Consider the following 27,981-nt stretch of genomic DNA (forward strand, 5'->3'; position numbering starts at 1 on the left):
AAAAGAATGTTAGCAGCTTGTAAGTATTTAACATAAAAAAGGCTCAGTACAAGCTGCCTTTCTTTCACCATAAGTACATCCATTCCAAGCAAAGAGAACAGAGTCAAACTTCAAGTTTACATAACAGACATAATAATAAAAAGAAGCTCAGAGTCCCTGCTTTGTTAGGAAAATGGACAAAACCTTCTAAAAGTAAATGAAATAAAAAGAAATTAAAACTAAGGTATTGATTCCTATAATAACATTAACTAACGTTTGTCTATGACATGAGATAGAACATTCAAAATTCAAACATAAAGCCAATATTTTAAAACAGAAAAAAGTACTGGTAAACTTCTCAGGTACCAATTTTTTTAAAAACTCATTACTAATAGTTTTACCAACTCCCTTCAAACCAATCTGAAACCCAAAAACAAAAAACAAAAATTTAAGAATTATAGATTCTTCCTGATACTAAGCCCAAGAATTTTCCTTTCTTCAAATCAGAGGAACCCAAATTATGATAAATAATTCACTCCAGCCACTGGGAACATTATTGCACAGTGACATAATCAGAAATTTTACTTCTTCCATTATTTAACTTGTTCATTTCCACTCTAATCCAAATACCAGGCATGTAGGAGTAAGCAAGAAGATGTAATTTTCCCCGAAGCCTGTGACTGAACATTACAAAATTTACAACATGAGGAACTTAAACACTGTGGAAGGTCCTGATGGCAGGGGAAATGGGCCACTTTTATGGCCTTAAGAACAAATTGCAAATCTCTAAGGCAGATTTAGAGAAGGATTTATCCAGGGATCTGTCTTCTCCAAAGCTGGACAGGGAGGCAGTGTGGAAAGCACAGCTCTTCTTACAGGATGAAATACGGCACTTGGAGATACTCTGGTTTCCTGAAGAGAAGGAGACGCTGAGACATCTTGTTTTGTGCATTTTAAATCTTCCTTGTTTTCCACCATCAATAACTGTTCTATCTCCTCTTTCAAAGTTAAATTTGCCTGAAACTCATGTTTGGGTATTGTAAAGTGTTCTTTTTGAGTTATTTTCTGGTCCTCTGACCTCTTTGACTCCAGGCAAATGAGTTTATTACTGGAATCCTCACTGGCTTCCCCATCCTTTATGGGAGGCAGAAGTTGAGCTTTTGTAGTTTCTTTACTCTTAGATTCTTCTTTCAGAAAATTCACATCCTCATGAGATTCAGGAGATATATTAATAAAACTTGGAGATTTATTTGTCTGCGAATCTTTACAAAATAAGAAACCTTTGATATTTTCCTCTTTTCCTGCTGTCTCTGTCAATAATTTCTTTGGATGTAGCACTGTCCTTATTAGGAGGCCCTGTGCATTCACCCTATATTCTTTTACAGCTCTCTCTCTGCGCTGCTTCTGAAAGTCCTTGAGTTGAAGCAGTTCCTCTGGCAGCTCCATACATGTAGGCTAGGAAAAGAAAATGAATCTGTTACTTAAAATCAATGGTAATTGGCAAGGGAGGGTCTATTCAAATGTGCTCATATAGCACCCTCTAGTGTCTTCAACTATAGTAGTAATACTTTTTTTTTCTTTTTACTCAAGTAAACTTAGCTACAGAATTGTACTTTTTTTTGAGTAATTTAAGTATTTTGAAAAGGCAATGAATCTAAAAGAGAGTGCATGTGTATATGCATGTATGAATAAAGATTATACAGGAAAAGAAATTCTCTCTTCCAATCTGGCACCAGTTGCCTTAGCAGGTACATCCTCTAAAAAGCAATTTCCTGTGTAATCTCCCAGAGATAGTCTATGCATGTATGATCATATGTATATACATATATCTCTTACTAAATGTTTATCCTTTTATTGGAGTACATTTTTATTTTCCCCCAAATTTTTATTTTTATTTATTTATTTATTTATTTTTGAGACAGTCTTGCTCTGTCACCTGTGCTAGAGTGCAGTGGCATCATCATACCTTATTGCAACCTCAAGCTGGGCTCAAATGACCCTACTGCTCAGCTGGGACTACGGGAGTGCACCACCATGCCCAGATAACTTTTCTATTTTTTGTAGAGACAGAGGTCTTGCTCTTGCTCAGGCTGGTCTCAAACTCCTGGCCACAAGCAACTCTCCTGCCTTCAGCTTCCCAAAGTACTAGGATTACAGGGGTAAGCCACTGACCCAGACTCACATTTGTATTATTTATTTATTTATCTTTGAGACAGAGTCTCACTCTGTTGCCCGGACCAGAGTGCTGTGGCGTCAGCCTAGCTCACAGCAACCTCAAACTCCTGGGCTCAAGCAATCCTTCTGCCTCAGCCTCCCGTGTAGCTGGGACTACAGGCATGTGCCAGCATGCCTGGCTAATTTTTTCTATATATTTTTTAGTTGTCCAGCTAATTTTTTTCTATTATTATTATTTTTTTTAGTAGAGATGGGTTCTCACTCTTGCTCAGGCTGGTCTCGAACTCCTGAGCTCAAACAATCCACCTGCCTCAGCCTCTCAGAGTGCTAGGATTACAGGCGTGAGCCACCATACCCGGCCTCAAATTTTTATTTTGATAACTTTTTCTAAAAATCATTTTCTACAAATGGTAACACACTATTATATTCTTCTGCATCTTGATTTAAAAAAAAACTGCCTTGGAGATTTTTCCATATTAGCATTTCTAACCACTGTATATACATACACCATAACTTATTTTTAGTTGCCCAGCTAATTTTTTTTTCTATTTTTAGTGGACACGGGGTCTTGCTCTTGTTCAGGCTGGTCCAAACTCCTGACCTCAAGTGATCCTCCCACCTCAGCCTCCCAGAGTGCTAGGATTACAGGCATGAGCCACTGCGTCTAGCTGAATATGATTTTTAAAAGTTCAGTATTTATGAGATAATCAAAAGACTTTCTCGGCTCTAATAAAATGGAGAATTCTCTAATGTTAACCATGCTTGCAACTAGAATCCAGCGAAACATTAAGAAAAAATAACACATCTAAGTTGAGTTCATATGAAAAATGCTACTATTTTATTTAGAATTTTGTATCCACATTCATAAGTGTGAATGCTTTATAGCAGTAACTGGAAAACTTTTTCTGTAAAGAGTCAAATAGTAAATATTTTGGCTTTGTGAGCCACAAATGAACTCAGTCTCCTATGCTACTTCTTTTTCTTCTTCTCCTTTTTTTTTAGAGACTGGGTCTCACTCTGTCACCCAGGCTGGAGTGCAGTGATATAATTATAGCTCACCGTAACCTTGAACTCCTGGGCTCAAACGATCCTCTTGCCTCAGCCTCCCAGGTAGGCAGGATTACAGGCATGCAGGATTACAGGCATGCCACCTTGCCCAGCTAATTTTTTGTTTTAAATAGATGTCGGGGGACACTTCATGTTACCCAGGCTGGTCCCGAACTCCTGGCCTCAAGCAATCCTCCCACCTGAGCCTCCCAGAGTGCTGGGATTATATGTACGTGCCACCTCACCCTGACTTCTTCTTCTTCTTTTTTTTTTTTACAATCCTTTAAAAATGTGAAAACTGTTCTTAGCTCATGAGTTGTACAAATACAGGCCATGGGCCAGATTTGGCCAGTGGGAAACAATGTGCCAATTCCTAGTCTGTAATTTTCTTATATTACTCTGGCTGCAGAAAACTAACGAAATATTAAATTTACCCATTCTTTCATAGGAATATTTCTTGGAAACATAATTTAATATTGTGAAAATGTGCTCAAGGGGATGGATTAAACCCAAGCTGTAGCCCCTTCAAAAATATTTATCGCCAAGTCTGCCCCACAAAAGTTGCTGCTGCTATGAAGAGAGGGTATCACTGTGCCTGTTCTCCATAAGGAAGAAGACAGAAAGGAGGTCCTGAAGACACACCCACTAAGAGCTACACCTACCTCTATGCCTCCAAGCCGGTCTGCAGACCCTTCTCGATAGGTACTTAGGTACCTGTCCACCAGGGTGGTTAGGTCAGACATCATCTCATCCATGAGTATCAAGCGAAGGGGTAGAAGATAGGTAGCTTCCAGGGCCAAAATTTTCAGTAAAGAGGGTAAAAGGGGTCGTGTGAACCATACTTCTGGATTTTCCTAGAGACAAGAAAATAATTTTCTCTGAATAGTAAGCAAGATTTTAAAGAAAATAACTGTTTAAGGGTTGCTTAATTTAAAACACTGTCATTTTCTTCTATTATTACCTTCTACTTTCATACTATTGATAGCCTTATGAGTGTGCATGTGCACACACACACACACACACACACACCTAAGGGGAGAGGTAGGTCAATCAATCAGGACTTCTCGTTCAAGGCTGGAGGCAACAGACTTCATTATATGAACAAAATTTTAGTCAATATAGTCAAGGATATTAGGAGCTAATTTTTTATGGAGAAATAAATGGGGTGATTTTGGTTTCGTTGCCTTAAACCAAATAACCACAAAAATTCCCCCCTTGTCCCAACTTAAAAATTTATTTCAGAGTAGTTTTGTTTGTTTGTTTGTTTATTTTTTGAGACAGGGTTTCACTCTGTTGCCTGGGCTAGGGCACAGTGGCGTCAGCCTAGCTTCCTGCAACCTCAAACTCCTAGGCTCAACTGATCCTCCTTCTTCAGCCTCCGCAGTAGCTAGGACTACAGGCGTGCACTACCATGCCCAGCCAATTTTTCTATTTTTTTGTAGAGACAGGATCTCATTATGTTGCTCAGGATGGTCTTCAACTCCTGGCCTCAAGTGATTCTCCAACCTTGGCCTCCCAAATTGCTAGAATTATAGGCGTAAGCCATTGTACCTGGCCCAAAGTACTTTTACTTGATAACCAACAAATCTGGATCCTGGCTTTTATCCACTTGAGACCACAAACTGTTCTTATTTGGCACAACTAAGATTTTAGGCAATGCTTATAATTATATGGCAGCTGTCATTTCTCTATATAATAGGCTGATGTTCCTGCTCAGAAAACACTTGAAAAAATTAACATCGGCCGGGCTTGGTGGCTCACACCTGTAATCCTAGCACTCGTGGGAGGATTGCTTGAGCTCAGGAGTTCGAGACCAGCCTGAGCAAGAGTGAGACCCAATCTCTGCAAAAAATAGAAAAATTAGCTGTCTGTGGTGGCTCATGCATGTAGTCCCAGCTACTTGGGAGGCTGAGACAGGAGGATTGCTTAAGCCCAGGAGTTTGAGGTTGCTGTGAGCTAGCCTGACGCCATGGCATTCTACTCAGGGCAATAGAATGAGACTCTCTCTCAAGAAAAAAAAAATTAATGTCATATGGGACATCTTTTAATACTCACCTGAATTAGTTTTTGTCTCTCCTCTAGAAAGGAGAGATATTTAGGGGCTACTTTAAGGTGTCTGATTAAACTTTCCTGCAAAGTGCTGATGCAGTTTGGAAGAAAGCCACCTGTTTCCATGGAAAATTGAAGGACATCTGCTACCTGTGGTATTAAAAAAAGACGAACAGAACAGTTGAATATATACAGAAATCTATCTTATGGCAGAAATACATTTAGAGACAATTCTTTAAATACAGTTTTCCCCAAGGACCCACATAATAGACAATGCCACTAGGAAATTTAAAGTTGTTCAGTCAACTTATTCTAAAAACACGTTTTTAAAAAAGGAAAAAAATAATACAACTTTAATAGGTCCTTGTCTACTTTCTTTTCTACTTCTTTTATTTGCTTGCTTTAATGGTCGTTTATTACTCTTTGGTGCTTCTGGTTAATAGGAAAGGAAGATAAATTCAAGAATTATGTTTATTACCTATTAGGAACTCTGATAAAGTTTTGGTATGGAAAGCTAATAAAATTAAGAATTACAATAATTATTTGTGTGTGGTAGGCTAAATAATGGCCCCCAAAGATCTACTAATCCCTGGAACCTGTGAATGTTATCATCCATGGCAAACGGGACTTTGCAGCTGTGACTAAGTTAAGCATCTTGAGATAAGGAGATTATCTTGAACTATCCAGGTAGAGCCTAAATGTAACCATAAGTGCTCTTTTAAGAGGGAGGCAGAGGTAGATTTTACTATAATCAGAGGAGAAAGTGATGTGATGATGGAAGCTGAAACTAGAGTGATGGACTTTGAAAATGGAGTAAGAGGCCACAAGCGAAGGAATATAGGTGGTTGTTAGAAACCGAAAAAGCCAAGGAAATGATCTCTCTCTTCAGACTCCAGGAGAAACCAGCCCTGCTGACACCTTGACTTTAAGCCCAGTGAAAGTGGTTTGAGGCTTCTGACCTCCAAAACAGTATTAGGCCACTAAATTTGTGGTGATTTGTTACAGCAAAATAGGAAACTAATACAGTATGTTAAAGAAAAACAAACTGGTCAAATTCTGATTTCCTAATTCTTATACAATGGAAATCTGAAAAGAAAACACTGTCCTCATTAGACAATAGATTTAATCAAGAAGCCTATCGGCCTCAACGAAAAAATGAGTAATTCTCTTACATTTTGGAGTAAGCATATAAGCAATTTCTATATAATGAAAGATCCTGAAAGAAGGCACAAAGGAACATGTAAACTAGAGAAATGTAAAAGTCTGTTATGAGTAGATAAACAAAGAGCAAAAGTGAACCACATATAGTAACACAAAATTGAATTTTAGGAATTGCTGCTCAAAAATAATTGGCTAATTCATTCATTTCCTCTCTAAAGACTCTAGACTATGCATTCAAGACATCCCTTTCACTGGCATAAACCTAGAAGAACTTAAAGAAAACATCAGGAGAACTAATAGTTTTACTGTTCTCACAGCCAAACCAGAAACCCAGATCAGCTCTAAGGGTTACTAGAGTCTAGGGATTTCTCATTTCTCTAAGGTCTCTTAGATGAGAGACAAATCACATCTCTTTAGGCTGTTTTGGGCCAGAATAGTTTTTTTGGGGGGCATATCCAGAACAACCTGTACCCCTGAGATAGATGCCAACCTGCCTTAATTGATACATATGGCAGAAATGTGATTATTCATCTTATACTAAAATTTCCCATGTCAGGCTTCTGAATGATCCTCAAATTGCTCCAGTTTCTGAACGTTATGAAGACCTTGCTTCTTATTTGACAAATTCTGGAGCAAAATGAGGAAAACATATTCCTAAATAATTTTAAGTAACTTTCCTACAGTGCTTTTATAGTACACCAATGTTCTTACATATCATATTATACAAACATCTTACATAAGAATTGGGCAGGAATGGGGCACCTAAAAAAAGAAGACTTTCAATCACTAATCAGACAAGGCCTATTTTCTACAGAAGCTATGTGTACTGGTTTGAATCTAGCATTTCCCTTCATGTACCTGTGTGTCAAAGACATTATTCAGCACAATTCCATACTGGTGAGAGAGGCAATCAGAAAGCCAACGACAATCATGAATAACCTAAGGAATCAGAAGGAGACAGAGTAATTAGAATCTGGCTGATAATCTTACTAGGGAGGAATCAGCTTACACACTTGCCTTCAAAATTCTCTTGTCTTCTAATATCATCTGAAGTCCATTGTTGAAAGCACGACTTCCCAGAAGGAAAATGTCAAATAAGTAAACTCGGCTATTTGTGGCCACCTACAATAGACCATCCAGACATACATATCATAGGATAAGGAAGAACTGGGGGAAGGGATCTGGGAATCAAGAATAAAAGATATGCAATAAAATATTTAACATCTTCACATTTAAGAAATAATAGTCACTCAATGATTTTTAGGGGGAAAAGGTTTAAAATAATCTTAAGTAAAAAAAAGACACAATCACTGTGATTTTCAAAAGGAAAGAAAAGGATAAGCTGATGACTCATACTTTCACTTTTTACAGTCCGAACTTTACTGTTTACCAGTCTTACCTATGGCATTCTAATTGTGATACTGTGAGATATATATTTGGTCTTCCTCCAGGTTTCCTGACATGAAGCTCCTAAAACTCTTGGAATCATGGAAATGATAAGAGTGTCTTTTGTATGTTAATGAGATGGCTGGTGGTTGGGGGCCTCTAGATAGCTTCAGGATGAGGGCTGGTCACAGGAAAAATCCACAGCAGGATTAGAGGGTTGAGACTCATCCCTACTACCCAAATTCCAGGGAGGGGAAAAGGCTGAAGGTCAAATTGATCCCTAATGGCTAATGATATAATCAATCATGCCTACATAAGGAAGCTTCCATAAAACCTCCAAAGGAGGCCGGGCGCAGTGGCTCACGCCTGTAATCCTGGCACTCTGGGAGGCCGAGGTGGGATGATTGTTTGAGCTCAGGAGTTCAAGACCAGCCTAAGCAAGAGCGAGACCCGTCTCTACTAAAAATAGAAAGAAATTATATGGATAGCTAAAAATATATATAGAAAAATTAGCCAAGCATGGTGCACATGCCTGTAGTCCCAGCTACTCGGGAGGCTGAGGCAGGAGGATTGCTTGAGCCTAGGAGTTTGAGGTTGCTTTGAGCTAGGCTGATGCCACGGCACTCCAGCCCAGGCAACAGAGTGAGACTCTGTCTAAAAAAAAAAAAAATCCTCCAAAGAACTGAGTTCAGAGGGCTTTTGTATAGCTGAGCGTGTGGAGGTTCCTGGAGGGTGGTATGCCCCTTCTCCCATACCTCACCCTACACATCTCTTCCATCTGGCAGTTCATCTACATCCTTTGTAATATTCTTTATAATAAGAAGTGGGTAAATGTAAGTAAAGTGTTTCCCTGAGTTCAGTGAGCTGCTCTAACAAATTAAATCAATGAGAGCAGGGGGTCATGGGAACCCCAATTTATAGCTGGTTGGTCAGAAACATTGGCAACTGGCCAGGGTTGGTGGCTAACGCCTGTAATCCTAGTACTCTGAGAGGCCAAGACGGGAGGATTGCTTGAGCTGAGGAGTTTGAGACCAGTCTGAGCAAGAGCGAGACCCCATCTCCACTAAAAATAGAAAAGTTAGGCTGGGCGCAGTGGATCCCGCCTGTAATCCTAGCACTTGGGAGGCCGAGGTGGGTGGATTATTTGAGCTTGAGAGTTCGAGACCAGCCTGAGCAAGAGCGAGACCCCGTCTCTACTAAAAATAGAAAGAAATTATCTGGCCAACTAAAAATATATAGAAAAAATTAGCCGGGCATGGTGGCGCATGGTTGTAGTCCCAGCTACTAGGGAGGCTGAGGCAGGAGGATTGCTTGAGCCCAGGAGTTTGAGGTTGCTGTGAGCTAGGAGGACGCCACGGCACTTTTCTGGCCCAGGCAACAGAGTGAGACTCTGTCTCAGGAAAGGAAAGGAAAAAGGAAAGGAAAGGAAAGGAAATAAAGGAAGGAAGGAAGGAAGGAAGGAAGGAAGGAAGGAAGGAAGGAAGGAAGGAAGGAAGGAAGGAAGGAAGAAAGAAAGAAAGAAACATTGGCATCTGAAGTAGGGGGCAGTCTTATGGGACTGAGCCCTCAACCTGTGGAATCTGACACTATCTCTAGGTAAATAATGTCAGAATTGAATTGAATTAGAGGACACTAAGGTGGTATCTAGTGGAGAATACACAGCAGAACAGCATGCTTGCTGTGTGGAGAAACAACCTCCACATATCTGGGGTCAGAATTTTTCTGTGTTGGGTAAAGAGTAGAGACAAGGAAAAAAAATTTTTTGCCCCTGTATCTCTAATTCTAATACTCCAGGGATCACTGGCTTAAAGTAAATGAACAGCATCTCATTGTTATTAACATGAAATGCTACTTCTCTGAGTTCCATAATATGCATGATTATGTTAGATGTTGCATAAAATTACACATAAGCGGAGATCTCTGCCTTCTAGCGGTTTAAAACAGGCAACAAATAAACTGGTACAAATGTTAGAATGTCAAATATTCAACACTATTTTATAGATCAATTTTATATAAGAATTCTAGATTGTTTCTACTCACAAAAGCAGCATAGCTGGATGACCTACTAAGACAGAGAATGAAGGCAAAAAAGATACAAATGGGTCTAAAAAGCCAGCCATGTGAAGTCTGATGACATTTTTGTTACTTTAGGAGCTGAACTGTTGCTATAGCTACAATTGCCAGACTTACCTACACCCATTCTAAGAACTTTCATATTTTTTGCTAGAATTTGACAACCAAGAGTGAATCCCTGCTTCTTTAATTATAAAAATTGAATAGATGTTTGGAAAATAATTCTCTACTAGACTGTAAACCCTATGGTAGAAGAAATTATGTAGGGTTCACCACGAACACCACTCTAACAACTAGAACAGAGCTGAACAAATAGATGGCTGTTACACATTTCTTCAGTGAATCAATGTATGCCATCCATATGCAAAAACTGTATATGGTTTTAACAACATGCATTCAAATTCATATCCTGCTTTTTCACTCATAAACATTCAAACATTTCTCCATATTGCTCTCATCAATTTTTGACAGCTGTATAAGATCTATCAAATGTACTGTAACATCTATCATTAACCATTTAAAATCATGCCCAGATAAATAGGTTCTTGCGTATGTTTTTTTCTTCATATTTTGAATTACTTATGATAGATTCCTAAAAGTGGCCCTGAGAAGTGGGCCAAAGGATATAAAACACTGCATGACTCTTAACAAATATTTGCCACCTACATCTTAAGACATGTTATTATATCTGAAAATATTTGACCACAGATGAAGATTAAATATTTAAAAAAAGTTAAGAAAAGCTGTGGCAAACATGGATAGAAAGGAAGCAGATTAGGCAAAACAAAACAAAACAAAAAAACAAAATAAAGGTTTAGGAATTTAAGGTGCCAAATACTAAGAAAAGTGAGGAGATGGGAAGGGGGGGGTGTGGGGGGAGGGATGGGCTAAAGGTCTGCGTAAGGGGAAGTTAGCTCCCCAGTTAACCTCACCCTTTCCCTTCCCACTGAGGACAGAACATACATTCTGTGGATAAATCCAACCAGAGAGGCTCTTGGGGTCGGGAACATAAGAGAAGGATATGGGTTCAGTAGAGGAGTAAAAAATGAAACTCTGCACACTAAATTGTGAGCCTCTAGTCTAGACACCTTCTCTTGTCGCTTCCAGGCTTAAGAACATCAGCCTACATTGGAGCAGGAGGGTAGAAGGCTCTGGGAAAGATGGCTTCAAGACAAAAATGCAACATAATTTAGCAGGATAGATTTAAGCATGTGAAAAAAATTGTATGGAATTCTTGAAGATGTGGGAAGGCTTAGTCATAGGTGCAAAGAAACAAAGCTAATAAAATCAGGCAATTACTAATTCTGTGAAAAACAGAAAGTTGTTCAAGAAAAGAAACAATTCTTCTTGGCTTACATGGTCAAAATAACAGATAGCCTGAATTCTGTCTTAACCAAAAATTGTGACATAAGTACATTGGGAAGACCTAAGAAGGCGTGAGTCCTATAAAGGAGCGAAATTTGAATTCACCATAATAGAAGTTAAAAGATAATTTATAAAACTGATGAAATCAAGAGAAAGCAATAAGCATGTTATTAAAAACAGGAATATAGCAGAAACAACATTTTGACTGTTAAAATTGCCTCTGTAAATGAAATAATGTTTGTCAAAGTGCTTTGTAAACTGTAAAGTATTACTTTGTTTTAACAATCCTGTTACATTCTAAAAGGCTGGGCATGGGTGGCTCAAATCTGTAATCCCAGTACTTTTGGAAGGGTGAAACAGGAAGATCACTTGAGACCAGGAGTTTGAGACCAGCCTGAGCAACACAGTGAGACCCTGTCTATAAAAAAAAACCAAAAAAAAAAAAAAATTAGCCATGCACGGTGGCATACGCCTGTAGTCCCAGCAACTCAGGAAGCTGAGACAGGAGGATGGATTGAGCCCAGGAGTTTGAGGTTGTAGTGAGGTACGACTATGCTCTTGGACTCCAGCCTGGGTGACAGAGCATGATCCTCTTTTTTTTTGAGACAGAGTCTCACTCTGTTGCCCTAGGTAGAGTGCAGTAGCATCATTATAGCTCACTGCAACTTCAAACTCCTGGGCTCAAGTGATCCTCCTGCCTCAGCCTCCTGAGTAACTGGGACTACAAGCACTCCCCACCACGCCAAGCTGATTTTTCTATTTTTAGTAGAGATGGGGTCTCACTCTTGCTCAGGCTGGTCTCAAACTCCTGAGCTCAAGTGAGAATGCTAGGATTACAGGCATGAGCCACTTCACCCAGCCAATACTGCCTTTAAAAAAAAAAAGTAGTGGGATTTTTCTTTCCTTATAAAACATTTATCATTATTCGTGGGGGTTTAAACACACAAGCCCAGGGACCTGGTTGGGCAAAATGTGCCCATTAATTTGCTTCTAGTCACAAAAAGGACAGCTATAATCAACTGGATATCCCCTATGGTACCTAGAAAACCAAAGGGGACAAATTAGGAAATAACGTAGAACTGTCCAGACCCGAATTACCAGAAAGTCTATGCTTTTGTTTCAGTAGACAGAAGTTTTGGTTTGTTTTAAGTTATTTGTGGCTGGGCGTGGTGGCTCACAGCTATAATCCTAGCACTTTGGGAGGCTAAGGCAGGAGATTGCTTGAGGCCAGGAATTTGAGAACAGCCTAAGCCACATAGCAAGACCCTGTCTCTACAAAAATAGAAAAATTAGCCGGGTGTGGTGGCATGTGCCTATAGTCCCAGATTCTAGGGAGGCTGAGGCAGGAGGATTGCTTCAGCCCAGAAGTTTGAGGCTGCAGTGAGCTTTGATGATGCCACTGCACTCTAGCCTGGGCAACTGAGTGAGACCTGAAAAAAAAAAGTTATTTGTGATTGTACTGCTAACTCAAATCTAGCCATCTAAAAACTAAGGTTTATCAAGTAAGTGCACAGAACAAGAGAGAGGCAATTTAATCCTTGAGCAAAACTAGACTCAGACACCTCCATTCCTTTCCCTTGGAGAAGTACATTCCAGAGGGAGGAGTTCAAGAAGACAGATTGCCAACGCCAACAGAAAATATTCTCTCAGTGAGTGGCAGTAGGTCCTGAGTCAAAGCACAGAAGACACTGACTGAGGATTCGGTGTGTTCTCTTGACCACCCTTAAATACCGATGCTGCTGGGTTGGATCCAAAAGTGGCTACCCATCCTCTATCTATTTGAGGCTCACCAAAAAAAACCTACTTTTGATATAATGGAGACCTTCACCTGACATCTCCCAGGTACAGAAAAACAAAGATGGTGTGATAGAAACTTGCTGTGGAAAGCTACCACTCTAGAAGAGAGAAAAAACTCTTCATATATCTAAGGTGATAGAACAGAGGTGGGAAAGAAGACCTCAGTCAGAGCCTATGAGACAGCAATGATGGTGAAAAAGTGAATCTATGAGGAGAGACAAACTCTTTCTTTTGAAAAGAATAAATTGAGTACCAGAAGGAAGAACATTCCAAACAAGTTACAAAACAATGACACTGAGTTGACAGAAAGAAGACAATTAAGAATAAATCTAGGCCAGGCGCAGTGGCTCACGCCTGTAATCCTAGCACTCTGAGAGGCTGAGGTGGGCGGATCGTTTGAGCTCAGGAGTTCGAGACCAGCCTGAGCAAGAGCAAGACCCCGTCTCTACTAAAAATAGAAAGAAATTATATGGACAGCTAAAAATATATATAGAAAAAATTAGCCGGGCATGGTGACACATGTCTGTAGTCCCAGCTACTCGGGAGGCTGAGGCAGGAGGATCACTTGAGCCCAGGAGTTTGAGGTTGCTGTGAGCTAGGCTGACCCCACGGCACTCACTCTAGCCTGGGCAACAAAGTGAGACTCTGTCTCAAAAATAAATAAATAAATAAATAAATCTACCAGTGAATCTATAATTTCTTTTTAAAAATTTGGTAGAATATACTGATAACATCAAACTGAGGATACCATTTGTTTATCAGGAAAAATTTTACATTTTTTTATACAAATAGTTTTTTGCTACATGGACGAATTGTATGGTGTGGAAGTCAGGGCTTTTAGTGTGCCCATCACCCAAATAGTATACATTGTACAGGATAGGTAATTTTTGATCCCTCACTCTCTTCCTACCCTCACCCCTCTATAATTATTTAAAAATAAAGTTTTCAAAAATCTGGGCCAGTGAGGTGGCTCGTGCCTATAATCCCAGTACTTTGGGAGGCCAAGATGGGATGATTGCTTCAGGCCAAGAGTTCGAGACCAGCCTGGGCAATACAGAGAGACTCCATCTTAAAAAAAAATTAAAAATTAGCCAGTTGTGGTGGGCATGCACCTGCAGTCCTGGCTACTTGGGAGGCTAAGGCAGCAGGATCAGTTTAGCCCAGGAGTGCCACTGCACTCCAGCCTGGGTGACAGAGCAAGACCCTGTGTCAAAAAACAAAAAACAAAAACAAGTTTTACCTGAAGCCAACACAGTTTCCCATGACGACACACATTAGCTCCTTCTGCTGCCACACTGAGGACACTCTGCTTCTTGATGTGGAACATCTGGTAAGAAAAGGAAGAAAAGGAAAATGCTCCAAGGAATAAATGTTGCCATTATAACACCATGAATAGCACAAGTAAAATGGCCAGTCATTTTAAAAAGTGGATCATATTTTTTAAGCTTACAAAATTTGACTAATTCAAAACACAGAGTCTATTTCACATACACACATAAATCACCACTTGATACTTCTGATTCTCTTTTTAGTTTTAGCAAAAGTATTCCACAACTGGAAAATAAATCACTCATACCCCAAATGCTAATAAGAGTTGAAAACTCAGGCACCTTTTGTTACCATTGATGCTTCCAAGAAAGAATTCTGATCTTTATGACGAGATTCCTCATGCAAATTTATGCCATGCCCCTGACATAGGGCAATTTATTGTATCTGAAAGGAACACATGTTGTGGCTAACTCTCACTGTGTCTACTATTCAGAATGACAGAAACAAGGACTCAACAGTTCCCTTAAAGCCATGGATTCATTAAGTTACTTAAAACTGAAATAGTGGTACCCCTGGAATACCCTCTTGTACTTTGATTATCTATAATCTCATCCTATTTCAAAATATTATACAATTCTAAAATCCGCAATCCATAATCCATAAAATATTTGCATGATATAAGATTCTTCCCATTTTATAGGTAGGTAAATTACTTGAGAATAGGAGGGAATAGCAATTTACACTGGCACTGTCTTCCTTTAGAGAGCATAAAGTGTTCTACATTCTGAGTATCTCTCACCAATGATGTGAAAATGGGACTGCATTTCAGTTTCATCTGCAATCAATAATAAGAAGGCTGCAGAACTGGCAGTAAAAGCTATATTTCACTATTGATAAGAATTCCCAACTGCCTTCTCAAAATTCTAGAGCAAAAGTTCTTACCTCATTTTTTATTGTTGTTGTCATAGACCCTATAAAGAATCCGTGATATATAAAGAATTCTTACAATGCAATGATAAAAACAATTATCACAACTCAACTAAAAAAATGGGCAAAGGATCTAAGCAGATATTTTTCCAAAGAAGTTACACAAATGACCAGTAAGTTCATTGCAAAATGTTCATCATAATTAGCCATCAGGGAAATAGAAACCAAAACCACAACACAATGGCTATCTTCAAAATGACAGATAATAACAAGTGTTGGCAAAGAAGTGGAGAAATTGGAGCTCTCATACACTGCTGGTAGAAATGTGAAATGGTACAGCAGCTTTGGAAAACAGTCTAGCCATTCCTCTAAAAGTTAAACGTAGAGTTACCATACAACCTAGCAATATCACTCCTAGGTATCTATCTAAGAGAAATAAAAACATATGTTCATACAAAAACTTGTACATCAATGTTCATAGCAGCATTATGCACAATAGTCAAAAAGTAGAAACCACCCAAATGTCCATCAAGTGGTGAATGGATAAATAAAATGTAATACATTTGTGGAGTGTGGTGGCTCACTCCTGTAATCCTAGCACTCTGGGAGGCCAGGGTGGGAGGATTGCTTGAGGTCAGGAGTTCAAGACCAGCCTGAGCAAGAACCAGACCCTGTCTCTACTAAAAATAGAAAAATTAGCTGGGCATCATGGCATCCACCTGTAGTCCCAGCTAGGGGAGAAGCTGAGGTAGGAGGATTGCTTGAGCCTTGAGCCCCGGAGTTTGAGGTTGCTGTGAGGTTGCTGACACCAGGGCACTCTACTCAGGGCAACAGAGTGAGGCTCTGTTTCAAGAAAAAAAAAAGAAAAAAAAGTAGTACATCCACACAATAGAATCAATAGAATATTACGTGGCAATAAAACAAAGTAAAATACTGATTCATGATACAGTGTGGATGAATCTTGAAAACATTATGCTAAGTAAACAAAGTCAGGTACAAAATAATCCCACACATATGTATGATCCAATTTATATGAAACGTGCCGAATAGGCAAATTCATAGAGACAGAAAGTACATTAGTGGTTTCCAGGGGCTGAGGGGGGATTGAGAGTGATGACTAAGATGTGTGGGGTTTCTTTCTGGGTATTAAAAATGTTCTAAATTTCATTATGGTGTTGGAGGTACAACTCTGTGAATACACTAAAAACCAATGAACTATACATTTAAATAGGCGAACTGTATGGCATATGGATTATATCTCAATAATGCTGTTTTAAAAAAGAATCTGTTGGCCGGGCGCGGTGGCTCACGCCTGTAATCCCTGTAATCTCTGGGAGGCCGAAGCGGGAGGATTGCTCGAGGTCAGGAGTTCAAGACCAGCCTGGGCAAGAGCGAGACCCCTGCCTACTAAAAATAGAAAGAAATGATTTGGACAGCTAAAAATATATATAGAAAAAAAATAGCTGGGCATGGTGGCACATGCCTGTAGTCCCAGCTACTCAGGAGGCTGAGGCAGAAGGATTGGTTAAGCCCAGGAGTTTGCGGTTGCTGTGAGCTAGGCTGACGCCACAGCACTCTAGCCAGGGCAAAAGAGCGAGACTGCGTCTCAAAAAAAAAAAAAAAAAAGAATCTGTTGATAACTAACTCTCCCTTTAAAAATGCATCCATGTACACACAAGCATAGGTTTGCACCTACACAGAAAGCTCAGCGACTCTCCTGAAGCCCATTTGTGAACCACACTCTAGGATAATTAGATACTGCCACTTCTCAAATAAATACATGGTTATAGAGAAATTGCCTAAGTAGAACATCCAGAGTGGTCCTTCTAATTTCGGTTTTTTTTTTTTTTTTTTGAGACAGAGTCTCACTCTGTTGCCCGAGCTAGAGTGAGTGCCGTGGCGTCAGCCTAGCTCACAGCAACCTCAAACTCCTGTGCTTAAGCGATCCTACTCCCTCAGCCTCTCGAGTAGCTGGGACTACAGGCATGAGCCACCATGCCTGGCTAATTTTTTTCTATATATATTTTTAGTTGGCCAGATAATTTCTTTCTATTTTTAGTAGAGACGGGGTCTTGCTCTTGCTCAGGCTGGTCTCGAACTCCGGACCTTGAGCGATTCACCCGCCTCAGCCTCCCAGAGTGCTAGGATTACAGGCGTGAGCCACCGAGCCCGGCCGGTCCTTCTAATTTCTGACTCTTCTCCGAAACTGCCAATGGTTTGCCATGTCATTCGACTCGAACTCAAAATCCTTATATTATAACATGCAGAAAGCCCTACATGATCTGCCTCTGGGCTCCTCCCCATTTCCTACCACTGTTCTTCACTGTGTTTCTGCCACACTGACCTCCCTGCTATTCCTCCACTCAAGTCAGGAATGCTTCAGCCTCAGTGTCTTTGCACTTGCTAATTCTACTTTAGTGTCTTCCCCTAGATATCCACATGGCTACCTCCCTTACTTACTTCAGGTGTCTGTTTCAATGTCAACTCCTCAGAGAAATTCTCTCTGTTCATTCCATATAAAACAGGACCTCCCTGCCACCCTATTCTGCATACCATGCTTTATTTTTCTTCATACCATTTATTGTCAGCTGAAATACCATCATTTGTTTGTCTTGCATTAGAATGTAAACTCTTTGAGGGCTGGAACTTTGTTTTGATTATTGTTTTACCCCAGATCTCAAAACAATGTCTGGCATATAGCAAGTACCTAAATATTTTTGTTTAATTAATAGAGAAAATATCAAAGATCTTATAATAAATTTATGAGACACAGACATAATACCTATATACAGACAATACTGGGAATGACTGAGGACTGTACTTACAGCAGCACCAAACTTCTGCTGGAACTGATCAATGACTATGTATGTCACCTCCTCTTCTTCTACAGGAGAAGGATGGCATTAGATACATTTCTCCTCCTTTGGCAATAGAATAGCCTTCCCACTAATTTTGGCAACACTCATATACTTCTACTCTATCAACTCAAATGTCTAATGTTATTTCATTATCACTGGCATCAGCCCATCACAGAGTGAACCCTAATTAGCATCCTGTTTGTCAACTGAGAAGAAACAAAATCCCCACCAATGATATAACCTTACAAATTGAATTTTTTACTCATTTTCTGTAATAGTCCAGTAATCTTTCCCTCCTCATAGATGTATATCTTGAATACTTTAAGACATGAACATTTTAAAAGCATGTGCATAATAAAAAATAATAACTTAAAATAAATTAATTCTGGAGATGGGCCAATGCCCATACTTTTAGAATTCTCTGGATCCCGACAGTTAATTATTATTAAAAATCATGTAATTTTAAAAATGAAAGGTATAACAGAACACAGAGTTCCTTTTCATTTCCCAATCCCTAAAGTTTTGGAGTGGCACAGGACACAGTTCATGTACCTCTTTCTTTTCTATCCATGCTCACTTTTTTGGCAATCTCATTTAGTCTCAAAGCTTTAAATATTATCTATAGGCTGACTCTTGAATTTATCTTCCTCTCCATCTCAGAACACTCTCCTCATTCTAGGCTTTTATACCAACTTAGGGTGACCAGAACTGAACTCCTACTCGTCTCCCCAAAACTTTTTCCACCCATAGTCTTTCCCATCTCAGTTTAATAGTGACTCCATACTTCTGGCTGCTTAGGCCGAAGTCCCTGAAATCATCCTTGATTCCTTTCTGTCTCTCATATCCACATTTAATCTATCAGCTTTCCTGTGGGCTTCATCTTCAATGTACATCCAGAATTCTACCACCAGGATCCAAGCCACCATACCCACTTGTCTTTTTTTTTTTTTTGAGACAGAGTCTCACTTTCTTGCCCGGGCTAGAGTGAGTGCCGTGGCATCAGCCTAGCTCACAGCAACCTCAAACTCCTGGGCTTAAGGGATCCTACTGCCTCAGCCTCCCGAGTAGCTGGGACTACAGGCATGAGCCACCATGCCCGGCTAACTTTTTTTTTTTGTATATATATTTTTAGTTGGCCAGATAATTTCTTTCTATTTTTAGTAGAGACGGGGTCTCACTCTTGCTCAGGCTGGTCTCGAACTCCTGACCTCGAGCGATCCACCCGCCTCGGCCTCCCAGAGCTAGGATTACAGGCGTGAGCCACCGCGCCCGGCCCCCACTTGTCTTTAATTATTTCAATAGCCTCCAAACTGGTATCTATGCTTTTACCCTTGCCTTCCTCTCAGTGTCTATACAGCATCTAGAGTGATCCTGTTAAAACAGAAGTCAGATCATGTTACTTCTCTGGTGGAAATCTTCCAATGGGAAATTGTTTTAAAAAAGACCATTTGTAATAGATTTTTTCATTTTTTTAACCCAATTACTATGCTGTGTTCCATTTATAATAGTATAAAAATGTGAAATATTTAGTGATAAATATGACAAAAGATGTGAAAGACTAAGAACTATAATACACTGCTGAAATTAAAAATGATCTAAACAAATGGAAATACATACAAGGTACATAGACTGGAATACTCGATTTCTTAAAAATGCCAAAATTCCCCAAATTTATCTACAGATTCAATGTAATCCCAATCAAAATTCCACTGAGTTTTGTTTAGTTTGTTTTTTTTTTAAGAAACTGAGTAGCTGATCCCAACATTCATAGGGAAATACAAAGAACCTAGAACAGCCAATATAACTTTGAAGAAGAACAAAGTTGGATAACTAATACTACTTGATTTCAAGATGTATCATAAATTGATGATAATCAAACAGCCTAATATTGGTATATAGATAGAAAAGTAGATCAATGTAAGAGAATAGAAAGTTCGGAAATAAACAGATACAGATAATTGATTTTTTTCATTTTAGAGATGGAGCCTTGCTCTGTCACCCAGGCTGGAGTGTAGTGGCCAGATCATAGCTCACTGCAGGCTCAAATTCCTGGGCTCAAGTGATCCTCCCACTTAGCTTCCAGAGTAGCTAGGACTATAGGTATGCACCACCAGGCCCAGCTAAGATAACCGATTTTTGACAAAGATGCAAAGGCAATTGATGGAGAAAGTACAGTCTTTTCAACAAATAGTGGTGGAACAATTAGATACCTATCTATCTATAAAACCTTGAATTATACCTATCATGTATAAAAATTAACTCAAAATGGATGATAGACTTAAATGTAAAACCTAAAACTATGAAACATCTAGAGGAAAACATAAGAGATGTTTATTAAAAAAAAAAAAGAACTGTCCTGTGAGATATGTTTTAAAAAATAAAAAGAAAATAGGGCGGGCGTGGTGGCTCACACCTGTAATCCTAGCACTCTGGGAGGCCGAGCCGGGTGGATCGCTCGAGGTCAGGAGTTCGAGGCCAGCCTGAGCAAGACCAAGACTCCGTTTCTACTAAAAATAGAAAGAAATTATCTGGCCAACTAAAAATATATATAGAAAAAATTAGCCGGGCATAGTGGCGCATGCCTGTAGTCCCAGCTACTCGGGAGGCTGAGGCAGTAGGATCGCTTAAGCCCAGGAGTTTGAGGTTGCTGTAAGCTAGGCTGATGCCACGGCACTCACGCTAGCCCGGGCAACAAAGCAAAACTCTGTCTCAAAATAAATAAAGAAAGAAACAAAAAAGGAAAAGAAAAAGAAAATGAAAACATAGGAGAAAATCTTTGTGACTTTGAGTTAAGCAAATATTTCTTAAATACGACACCAGAAGTACAAGCCATAAATGAAAAAACAATGGGTAAATTGGACTTCATCATGATTAAAAATGTCTGCTCTTCAAAAAAATACTTTAAGAAAATGAAAAGGCCAGGAGTGGTGACTCATGCCTATAATCCCAGCACTTTGGGAGGCTGAGGTGGGAGGATCGCTTGAGGCCAGGAGTTCAAGATAAGCCTGGACAATATAGTGAGCACCATCTCTACCAAAAATAGAAAAAATTAGCTAGGTGCAGTGGTGCTCTCCTATAGTCCGAGTTACTCAGGAGAGTGAGGCAGGAGAGTAGCTTCAGCCCAGGACTTTGAGGTTGCAGTAAGCTATGATGACGCCACTGCACTCTCCCCGGGGCGACAGAGTGAGACTCTGTCTCAAAAAAAAAAAAAAAAAAGAGTTCTCAACCACAATAAAGAGAGCCTAGAAAATTCGGAGCCCCAGTACTCACCTGATGGGCTGTACTTGAGATCATTCAGCAGGGAGTTGGTTGGTGCCTCAGGGTCAGGAGAAGTAGGCTCACATACATTTAGGTTTTCATCTTTCATTTTATCCATCCTGATTCTTTCTGTATTTAGACTATTCTTACAAAAAACAACACTCAGGTGAACTTGTTCTTTGTTGCTGATGTCATACACAGATTCTGCCACACCTTAATGGTAAGGACTGTGGTCCTCCATTAACTAAAGGATCCATTTATCCATTATTTACATTGACTTGAGGGTGCTATCTAAAGACGGAAGAAAACATCTGTATATTTCTTCTCATTTCTATTTTCTTATTCCATTTTAGGAATCAAGCAGCTAGTGAATTAGAGTTAAGGCTTTCTACCCTAATGTGCACATATGGGAAACATCATAATCAAGAAAATAATTCCATCATACCTAACAGAAGATGCCTTTTCTCTTGCTGCACCTTGCTCCACTTCATCCAGTAGTTCCACTATAAAATAAACAACTGACTTCCAACAGTTTCCAATCTGAAAACAATTAACCACTCCCAACCATCACACATCCAGTCTGAGTAGGTACTGTAAACAGTAATTGAAATTTCAGTCCATAGGGCTTTCATTGGCCAGCAATAAATAGAGCAGAAAAGACTATCCAAAGTACTGAAGACTCCCAATATCATGTCCTTACATAGCTTCTTGGTTATTCAGCAGGATTAAAAACCTCTCTACATATTCCCTTCACCCTTTTTGTTCCAGGGTGCCTTTGTTGTCTTTCACACTGGTTCTAGAGATTTTTTTTCCCACTTATCCCAATTGTAAAGCACCTTCCCTCACTCACACTGTGTACTGTTTGAGAGTTTCCTCTTTAATCATTCACAGATCTCTCCCTGCCATTCTCCCAGGCTGGTGCATTAATAGTTCAGTCACGTGAAAGGTAATGAAAGCTAAAATGGAAATCCCCCCAAAATTATGAGAGAAATATTGCATGGAAATCCTGAAATCATTTATTTTTAATCTAATTGTGCAGGTAATGTGCAGAGAAATATTATATTTCACTGATTCTAACATGTACATTTTAAATAGCTCTGAAATTATTGTTTACAATATTAATAAATATATATGATAGTTTAACTGGAAGTTTCTTTTTCTTATGGTGCAAAAAGCAACAGGTGTCTCATAATTAATAGCATCTTAGATTCAATGAAGCATGTTTAGGTACTTTTCAAGGAAAAAGCCTCTCAGAGGGCCACTATGTTTTAAATGTCTCTTTTCTCTGCACTATCTAGAAGTGTTGAATCTGGGGCAGAGAAAAGTAAAATTCAGTAAAAATGCTGATTAGCTATTATTATCCTTCATCTTGACAATCCTTATCTAAGGTGCTTTTTGAGGGGACCCCTCCGTGGCTGATTGGGCCACAGGGCAAAGAAAGAGAGGACCATCTTTTGAGATTAAAAATTATGAACAGGCCGGGTGCTGTGGCTCACACCTGTAATCCTAGCACTCTGGGAGGCCGAGGCAGGAGGATCACTCAAGGTCAGGAGTTCAAGACCAGCCTGAGCAAGAGCAAGACCCCGTCTCTATTGAAAAATAGAAAGAAATTATCTGGACAACTAAAAATATATAGAAAAAAATTAGCCAGGCATGGTGGTGCATGCCTATAGTTCCAGCTACTCGGGAGGCTGAGGCAGACGAATTGCTTAAGTCCAGGAGTTTGAGGTTGCTGTGAGCCAGGGCAAAAGAGCAACTCTGTCTCCAAAAAAAAAAAAAAAAAAAAATTATGAACAAAGGCCAAGTCCTGATAAAGAATTTAGGAAGAGATGAATTCTATATGTACAGATTACAAAGCTGGTCAGTAATCAGCCTTCTTCTGAGCTAGGGAGAAGGTAGTGTTGATTCCTTTGCTTCTCTCTACAAACTCATCCACAGCCTAGCTTTGTTCCAGTCCAGAGCTCGGTTTTACTGCAAAGGTTAATAGTTAAAACACAGTTAAGAATTCCACTACTATCACCACCATCAATGGTATTACAAAAAGGTATTCAACGGACAAAGAGTGTTTATGGTAGCATACTCAGTGAGAATGGATAGTTAGGTAGCTGTCCAAACTTGTGGAACTTGCAATGGCTCTAGATTTGCAGTCATTAATTTGGTGAGATTTTCATCTCCTCCTAAATTCTAGTTTTCTCACAAAGTAAAGCAATCTTTTAAGCAGTAGTAAACTGTCCTTTACTCTGATCTGCCCCAATGGGGAGAAATGCACAGCCCTAAGAAGCCCCAGATCTCCCATTCCTCCACTCAGCGCTGATATTCACTCCTCCTTGGAGGGTAGAAGCAGATAGCTCCTGAATCCTTGAAAGCAAGAAATGTTCCTGTTTTCTCTTATCCTACTTGACTTGTCTGAAGCACACTGACCAGATGAGTTCCTATAGCTATACTTCCAGGCAAACAATTGTACCTACTCTTGCTAAATGGCTTGTACTAGCAGACATAAAAAACAGGGCTACTTCCTGCAATTCCAAAATCCAAAAACCTCTGAAAACCAGAATTTTGTTGTAACTCTTTTAGCAGCAAAACCTGACATGCTATTTATAGTCCTGTTTTATTCCACTTATTAGAATTAACTCTGGAGAAATGTGTTATATTTCAGAGTGTTGCCCAGACCTTCTTGAGGTAATACGAACAGTATGTTCTCTGTGTTATGTTTTCCAAAAGTGCAGGATAATTCTGAATTCTGAGACATTTGGCCCCAAGGTTTCAGATAAGGAATTGTGACTGGACTGTGGACCTATAGCATTTAACTAGCTTGTTTAGCAAGACAATCCCTTCCTAGGCCAGGCACGGTAGCTCACGCCTGTAATCCTAGCACTCTGGGAGGCCGAGCCGGGTGGATCGCTCGAGGTCAGGAGTTCGAGACCAGCCTGAGCAAGAGTGAGACCCCCGTCTCTACTAAAAATAGAAAGAAATGATCTGGCCAACTAAAAATATATATAGAAAAAATTAGCTGGGCATGGTGGCGCATGCCTGTAGTCCCAGCTACTCGGGAGGCTGAGGCAGTAGGATCGCTTAAGCCCAGGAGTTTGAGGTTGCTGTGAGCTAGACTGATGCCACGACACTCACTCCAACCCGGGCAACAGAGTGAGACTCTGTCTCAAAAAAAAAAAGACAATCCCTTCCTATTCAGGCTCCTAACTGCCAGCTGTCCAAGTCTCTAGTGATGAGCACCAGCAGACCTCATATTATAAAACCAAAATGATTGCAATTCTGTAAGCCTATTCTTCTCATAGAGTACCCACAGAAACAGTAAGAAAGGGTCAATTCTCAAATACCAACTTTAAGAGTTCATAAGTGCAATATAAAAGGCAAGACAACACCCCATTTTATTTCAAATAATGGAATAAGGGAGACCAATGAGTTTACTCCTACTGCAAATCCCAGTACCAGCATTCAGGGAAGATGAAATTCTCACCATTCACAATCTCATGCCCGAAAAACATCTTCACTCCTGGGACACTTCGACCCGTCTGTACATTCTTCACTGTTACAGAAAACAATTCATGCAGTTAATAATAAAAAAATATTTTCCTAAAACAATAAGAAAACACTCTTACTCTCAAAATTGCCCAAATCTGAGTTTTATAAAAATACCCAAATTATTTTCCCCAAGAAATGAAGAGTCAATAATAAATTACAAAGGTACAGCCTTGAAACAAGTATTGTAAAGAACAAAGTAAACCCCATTATGGTCCAAGAGAAACCAAACAGGGCAGCAGTAGGACACTGATTTTAAAATTCTCCTGAGAATATTCTAAGGCCTTTGGGGCTCAAGACTACCTATTAATTATATTTCTGTTTATTTTTATTGCACCTAGTAACTCCAGAAAGAAATTGAAGGCATCTGACTACTTCTAGAGTCCACACACTGCTTCATGTCATGCTTCATGCTCTAAAATAGTATCAAGGACAGCAATCCAACTCCTGGTTGATATGTAAATCCTTCTGATCTGTTCCAAGCCTACTTCTTCAGCCTTATCTCTCATCATATCCTTATACTGAAATTTACTTAGTTTTTCTGAATGTGCCAGGTTTTTATGTCTCTATGTATTTGTACATGCTGCTACTTCCGCTTTAAAGTATGGTTCTCTCAAAGTACAGCTCCAGTCAATTTAAAAAAAAAAGAAAAAGAAAAGAAGTGTGGCTTCAAAGCACAGTATCATCTATTAACTTGTTAAAAATGCAAATTCTGGACCTTAAGAATCAGAAATTCTGGGAGTAGGGCTCAGCAATCTGGGTTTTAACAAGTCCTCCAGGTGACTCTGATACACAACAAAGTTTGAGAACCACTGGCTTAATACAGGCTTCTCTTTTCTCATCGCTAACTCATATTCACTCAGATGTAGTTCCATCATCAATTTCTCCTTCAGGAGACTTCTCCACTGTCCTAATCCAAGCACTCCCTGATCTAAATTAGCTGAGCCTTTGTGCATCTCTCCTCTATCAGAAAGGATATCACTTGTCTACTTATTTGTCTCCTTATTGGATTAAGTATTTTGAGGACAGGGACCATGTTATTCCTACATGTATCCCTAGTACGAACCACAGTACCTGGGATGTAAAACAATCAATAAATGATTATTGAATAAATTAATGTTGTAAAAACCTATTATAGTCCCATCCTAGCTCACAAAAGCCAATTTTAACTCAAAATATGGCTTAACAATAGCAGTAATATCTCAAATGCAATTTATACATGTTTCAATTGTGAACTTTAAATTTATCATGTCAGGAAAATAACTACCCTAGCAAATCAGTACTGCATCTGAATAAAAACTCTATATATTGAAGCTTTGGGGCCGGTATACATGGAGGTGCTGGGAGGGTGATGCACCCGGAGAGGGCATGGAAGTTCTGTGTCCCCTTCCCCATAGTTTGCCCTATGCATCTCTCCCATGTAGCTGTTCCTGATTTGTACCCTTTACGATAAACCAGAATTGAAGCCAGGAGATGTAGAGGCTACCTTGTGACCATGAGCATGACAAAGGATCACAGAGGTGGCAGAGCAGGAGCACAAGGCACCTGGTCTCTTCTAGTGTCTTTCAGCTACTACACTATTCCTTAGCAGCCTACTTATGGAATTCTTTTTGCATGAGAAAAACCAACTTCTTACTGTCCTTGTGAATTTGTCTGTTGAAGTCAAAAGCAATTCTAGGCCAGGCATGGTGGCTCATGCCTCTAATCCTAGCACGCTGGGAGGCCAAGGCGGGTGGATCATTTGAGCTCAGGAGTTCGAGACCAGCCTGAGCAAGAGCGAGACTCCCGTCTCTACTAAAAATAGAAAGAAATTATATGGACAATTAAAAGTATATATAGAAAAAATTAGCCAGGCATGGTGGGGCACGCCTGTAGTCCCAGCTACTTGGGAGGCTGAGGCAGAAGGATCACTTGAGCCCAGGAGTTTGAGGTTGCTGTGAGCTAGGTTGATGTCATGGCACTCTAGCCCGGACCACAGAGTGAGATTCTGTCTCAAAAAGAAAAAAAAAGCAATTCTAACTAATACAGTGGTTGTTTTTAATTGCAAGATGCATAAGGACACAAATTAAAAGAAGTATTCAATTAAAAACTCTCTCACCACCTCACTGCTCTGGGAGGAAAAAAAGAGAAGAAAAAAAAAGAATTCTCTACATTGAAATTCTGCTATCCTGTCAAAAGTATAGAAGTGGGGACTACCAGCATATATAGTCACATTGTTCTGTTAGAAATGTTCTGAAAATGGTATTCTAACCCTCCTCCCACCCTTTCCCCAAAATAGGGATGATAATGCCACCTTCCCAGTTGTTAATAATGGTGCCCAAAGCCATCAATTAAATTCAGTCATTAATCTCTTAAAAGGCAGAAGATCATAAGAAATAGAATGAGACCTTTTTTTAGGACAACAATCTTGTTAGGGTCCACATGCTGGAGCACACCCTCGAAGACGCCACAAACCAATGTGAGTTTTACCCTTCTCCACAAAATCTGATTGAGGAAATGGTAGTCACTGCTGAGATCCATGCTCATTGATTCCAAAAGCTGTCTTCAAATAATCTTCTTTAAGCATCCAAACACTTGAAAATTAATAGATTTATGATTTTAAAATGATTTTTTAAAGTTATTTTTCCTTTCCCCATATCTGTAATGGACAAGAAGAATAAAAATATGAATAATTCAGTTTTGTTCATCTTTTTTAGAATGATGAGAAAAGGATCATTGCAAGCACTAATTCTCATATATTCAAAACTAAAAACTATAAGATTTTGGGCAAGGTAGGCTTGGCTTCTTTGTCTCTAAAATGGGGATATCACCTTCCCTTCCTTAGATAAATGGAACAAGCAGAATATTTAGAGGCTTTTTTCTTTTTTTTTTGAGACAGAGTCTCACTCTGTTGCCCAGGCTAGAGTGCCGTGGTATCAGCCTAGCTCACAGCAACCTCAAACTCCTGGGCTCAAGCAATCCTCCTGCCTCGGCCTCCCAGAGTGCTAGGATTACAGGCATGAGCCACCACGTCCGGCCAATATAGAGGCTTTTAAAAGACACATACATACATAGTTTTAACCAAAAAAGGAAAAAGAACAAATTTAAAAAATTGACATCA

General features: G+C 39.6%; 1 protein-coding gene across 1 annotated transcript; it reads right to left on the reverse strand.

Annotated features, from left to right (window-relative positions):
* Positions 1 to 27,401, reverse strand: EXD1 (exonuclease 3'-5' domain containing 1). Its single transcript, XM_045536628.1, has 11 exons — positions 27,269 to 27,401; positions 24,820 to 24,888; positions 21,790 to 21,847; positions 21,357 to 21,484; positions 18,054 to 18,112; positions 14,273 to 14,359; positions 7,429 to 7,533; positions 7,270 to 7,350; positions 5,257 to 5,400; positions 3,864 to 4,055; positions 1 to 1,434 (listed from the first exon to the last, which is right to left on the reverse strand). The coding sequence occupies exons 1-11, from the start codon at positions 27,399 to 27,401 to the stop codon at positions 766 to 768; spliced, it is 1,725 nt and encodes a 574-aa protein (XP_045392584.1). The 3' UTR covers positions 1 to 765.
* Between the last annotated feature and the right edge of the window lie 580 nt (positions 27,402 to 27,981).

This window comes from Lemur catta, chromosome 1 (assembly GCF_020740605.2).
Source record: "Lemur catta isolate mLemCat1 chromosome 1, mLemCat1.pri, whole genome shotgun sequence".
Classification (NCBI taxonomy): Eukaryota; Metazoa; Chordata; class Mammalia; order Primates; family Lemuridae; genus Lemur; species Lemur catta.

Excerpts from the sequence above, each read along its gene's own strand:
- EXD1 (XM_045536628.1), bottom strand. The coding sequence starts at position 27,401 with ATGGATCTCAGCAGTGACTACCATTTCCTCAATCAGATTTTGTGGAGA. Across the intron at positions 7,534-14,272 it reads GGAAACTGTGTTGGCTTCAG|GTGGCCACAAATAGCCGAGT; the intron begins GTAAAACTTGTT and ends GGTCTATTGTAG. Across the intron at positions 7,351-7,428 it reads AAGACAAGAGAATTTTGAAG|GTTATTCATGATTGTCGTTG; the intron begins GCAAGTGTGTAA and ends CTGATTCCTTAG.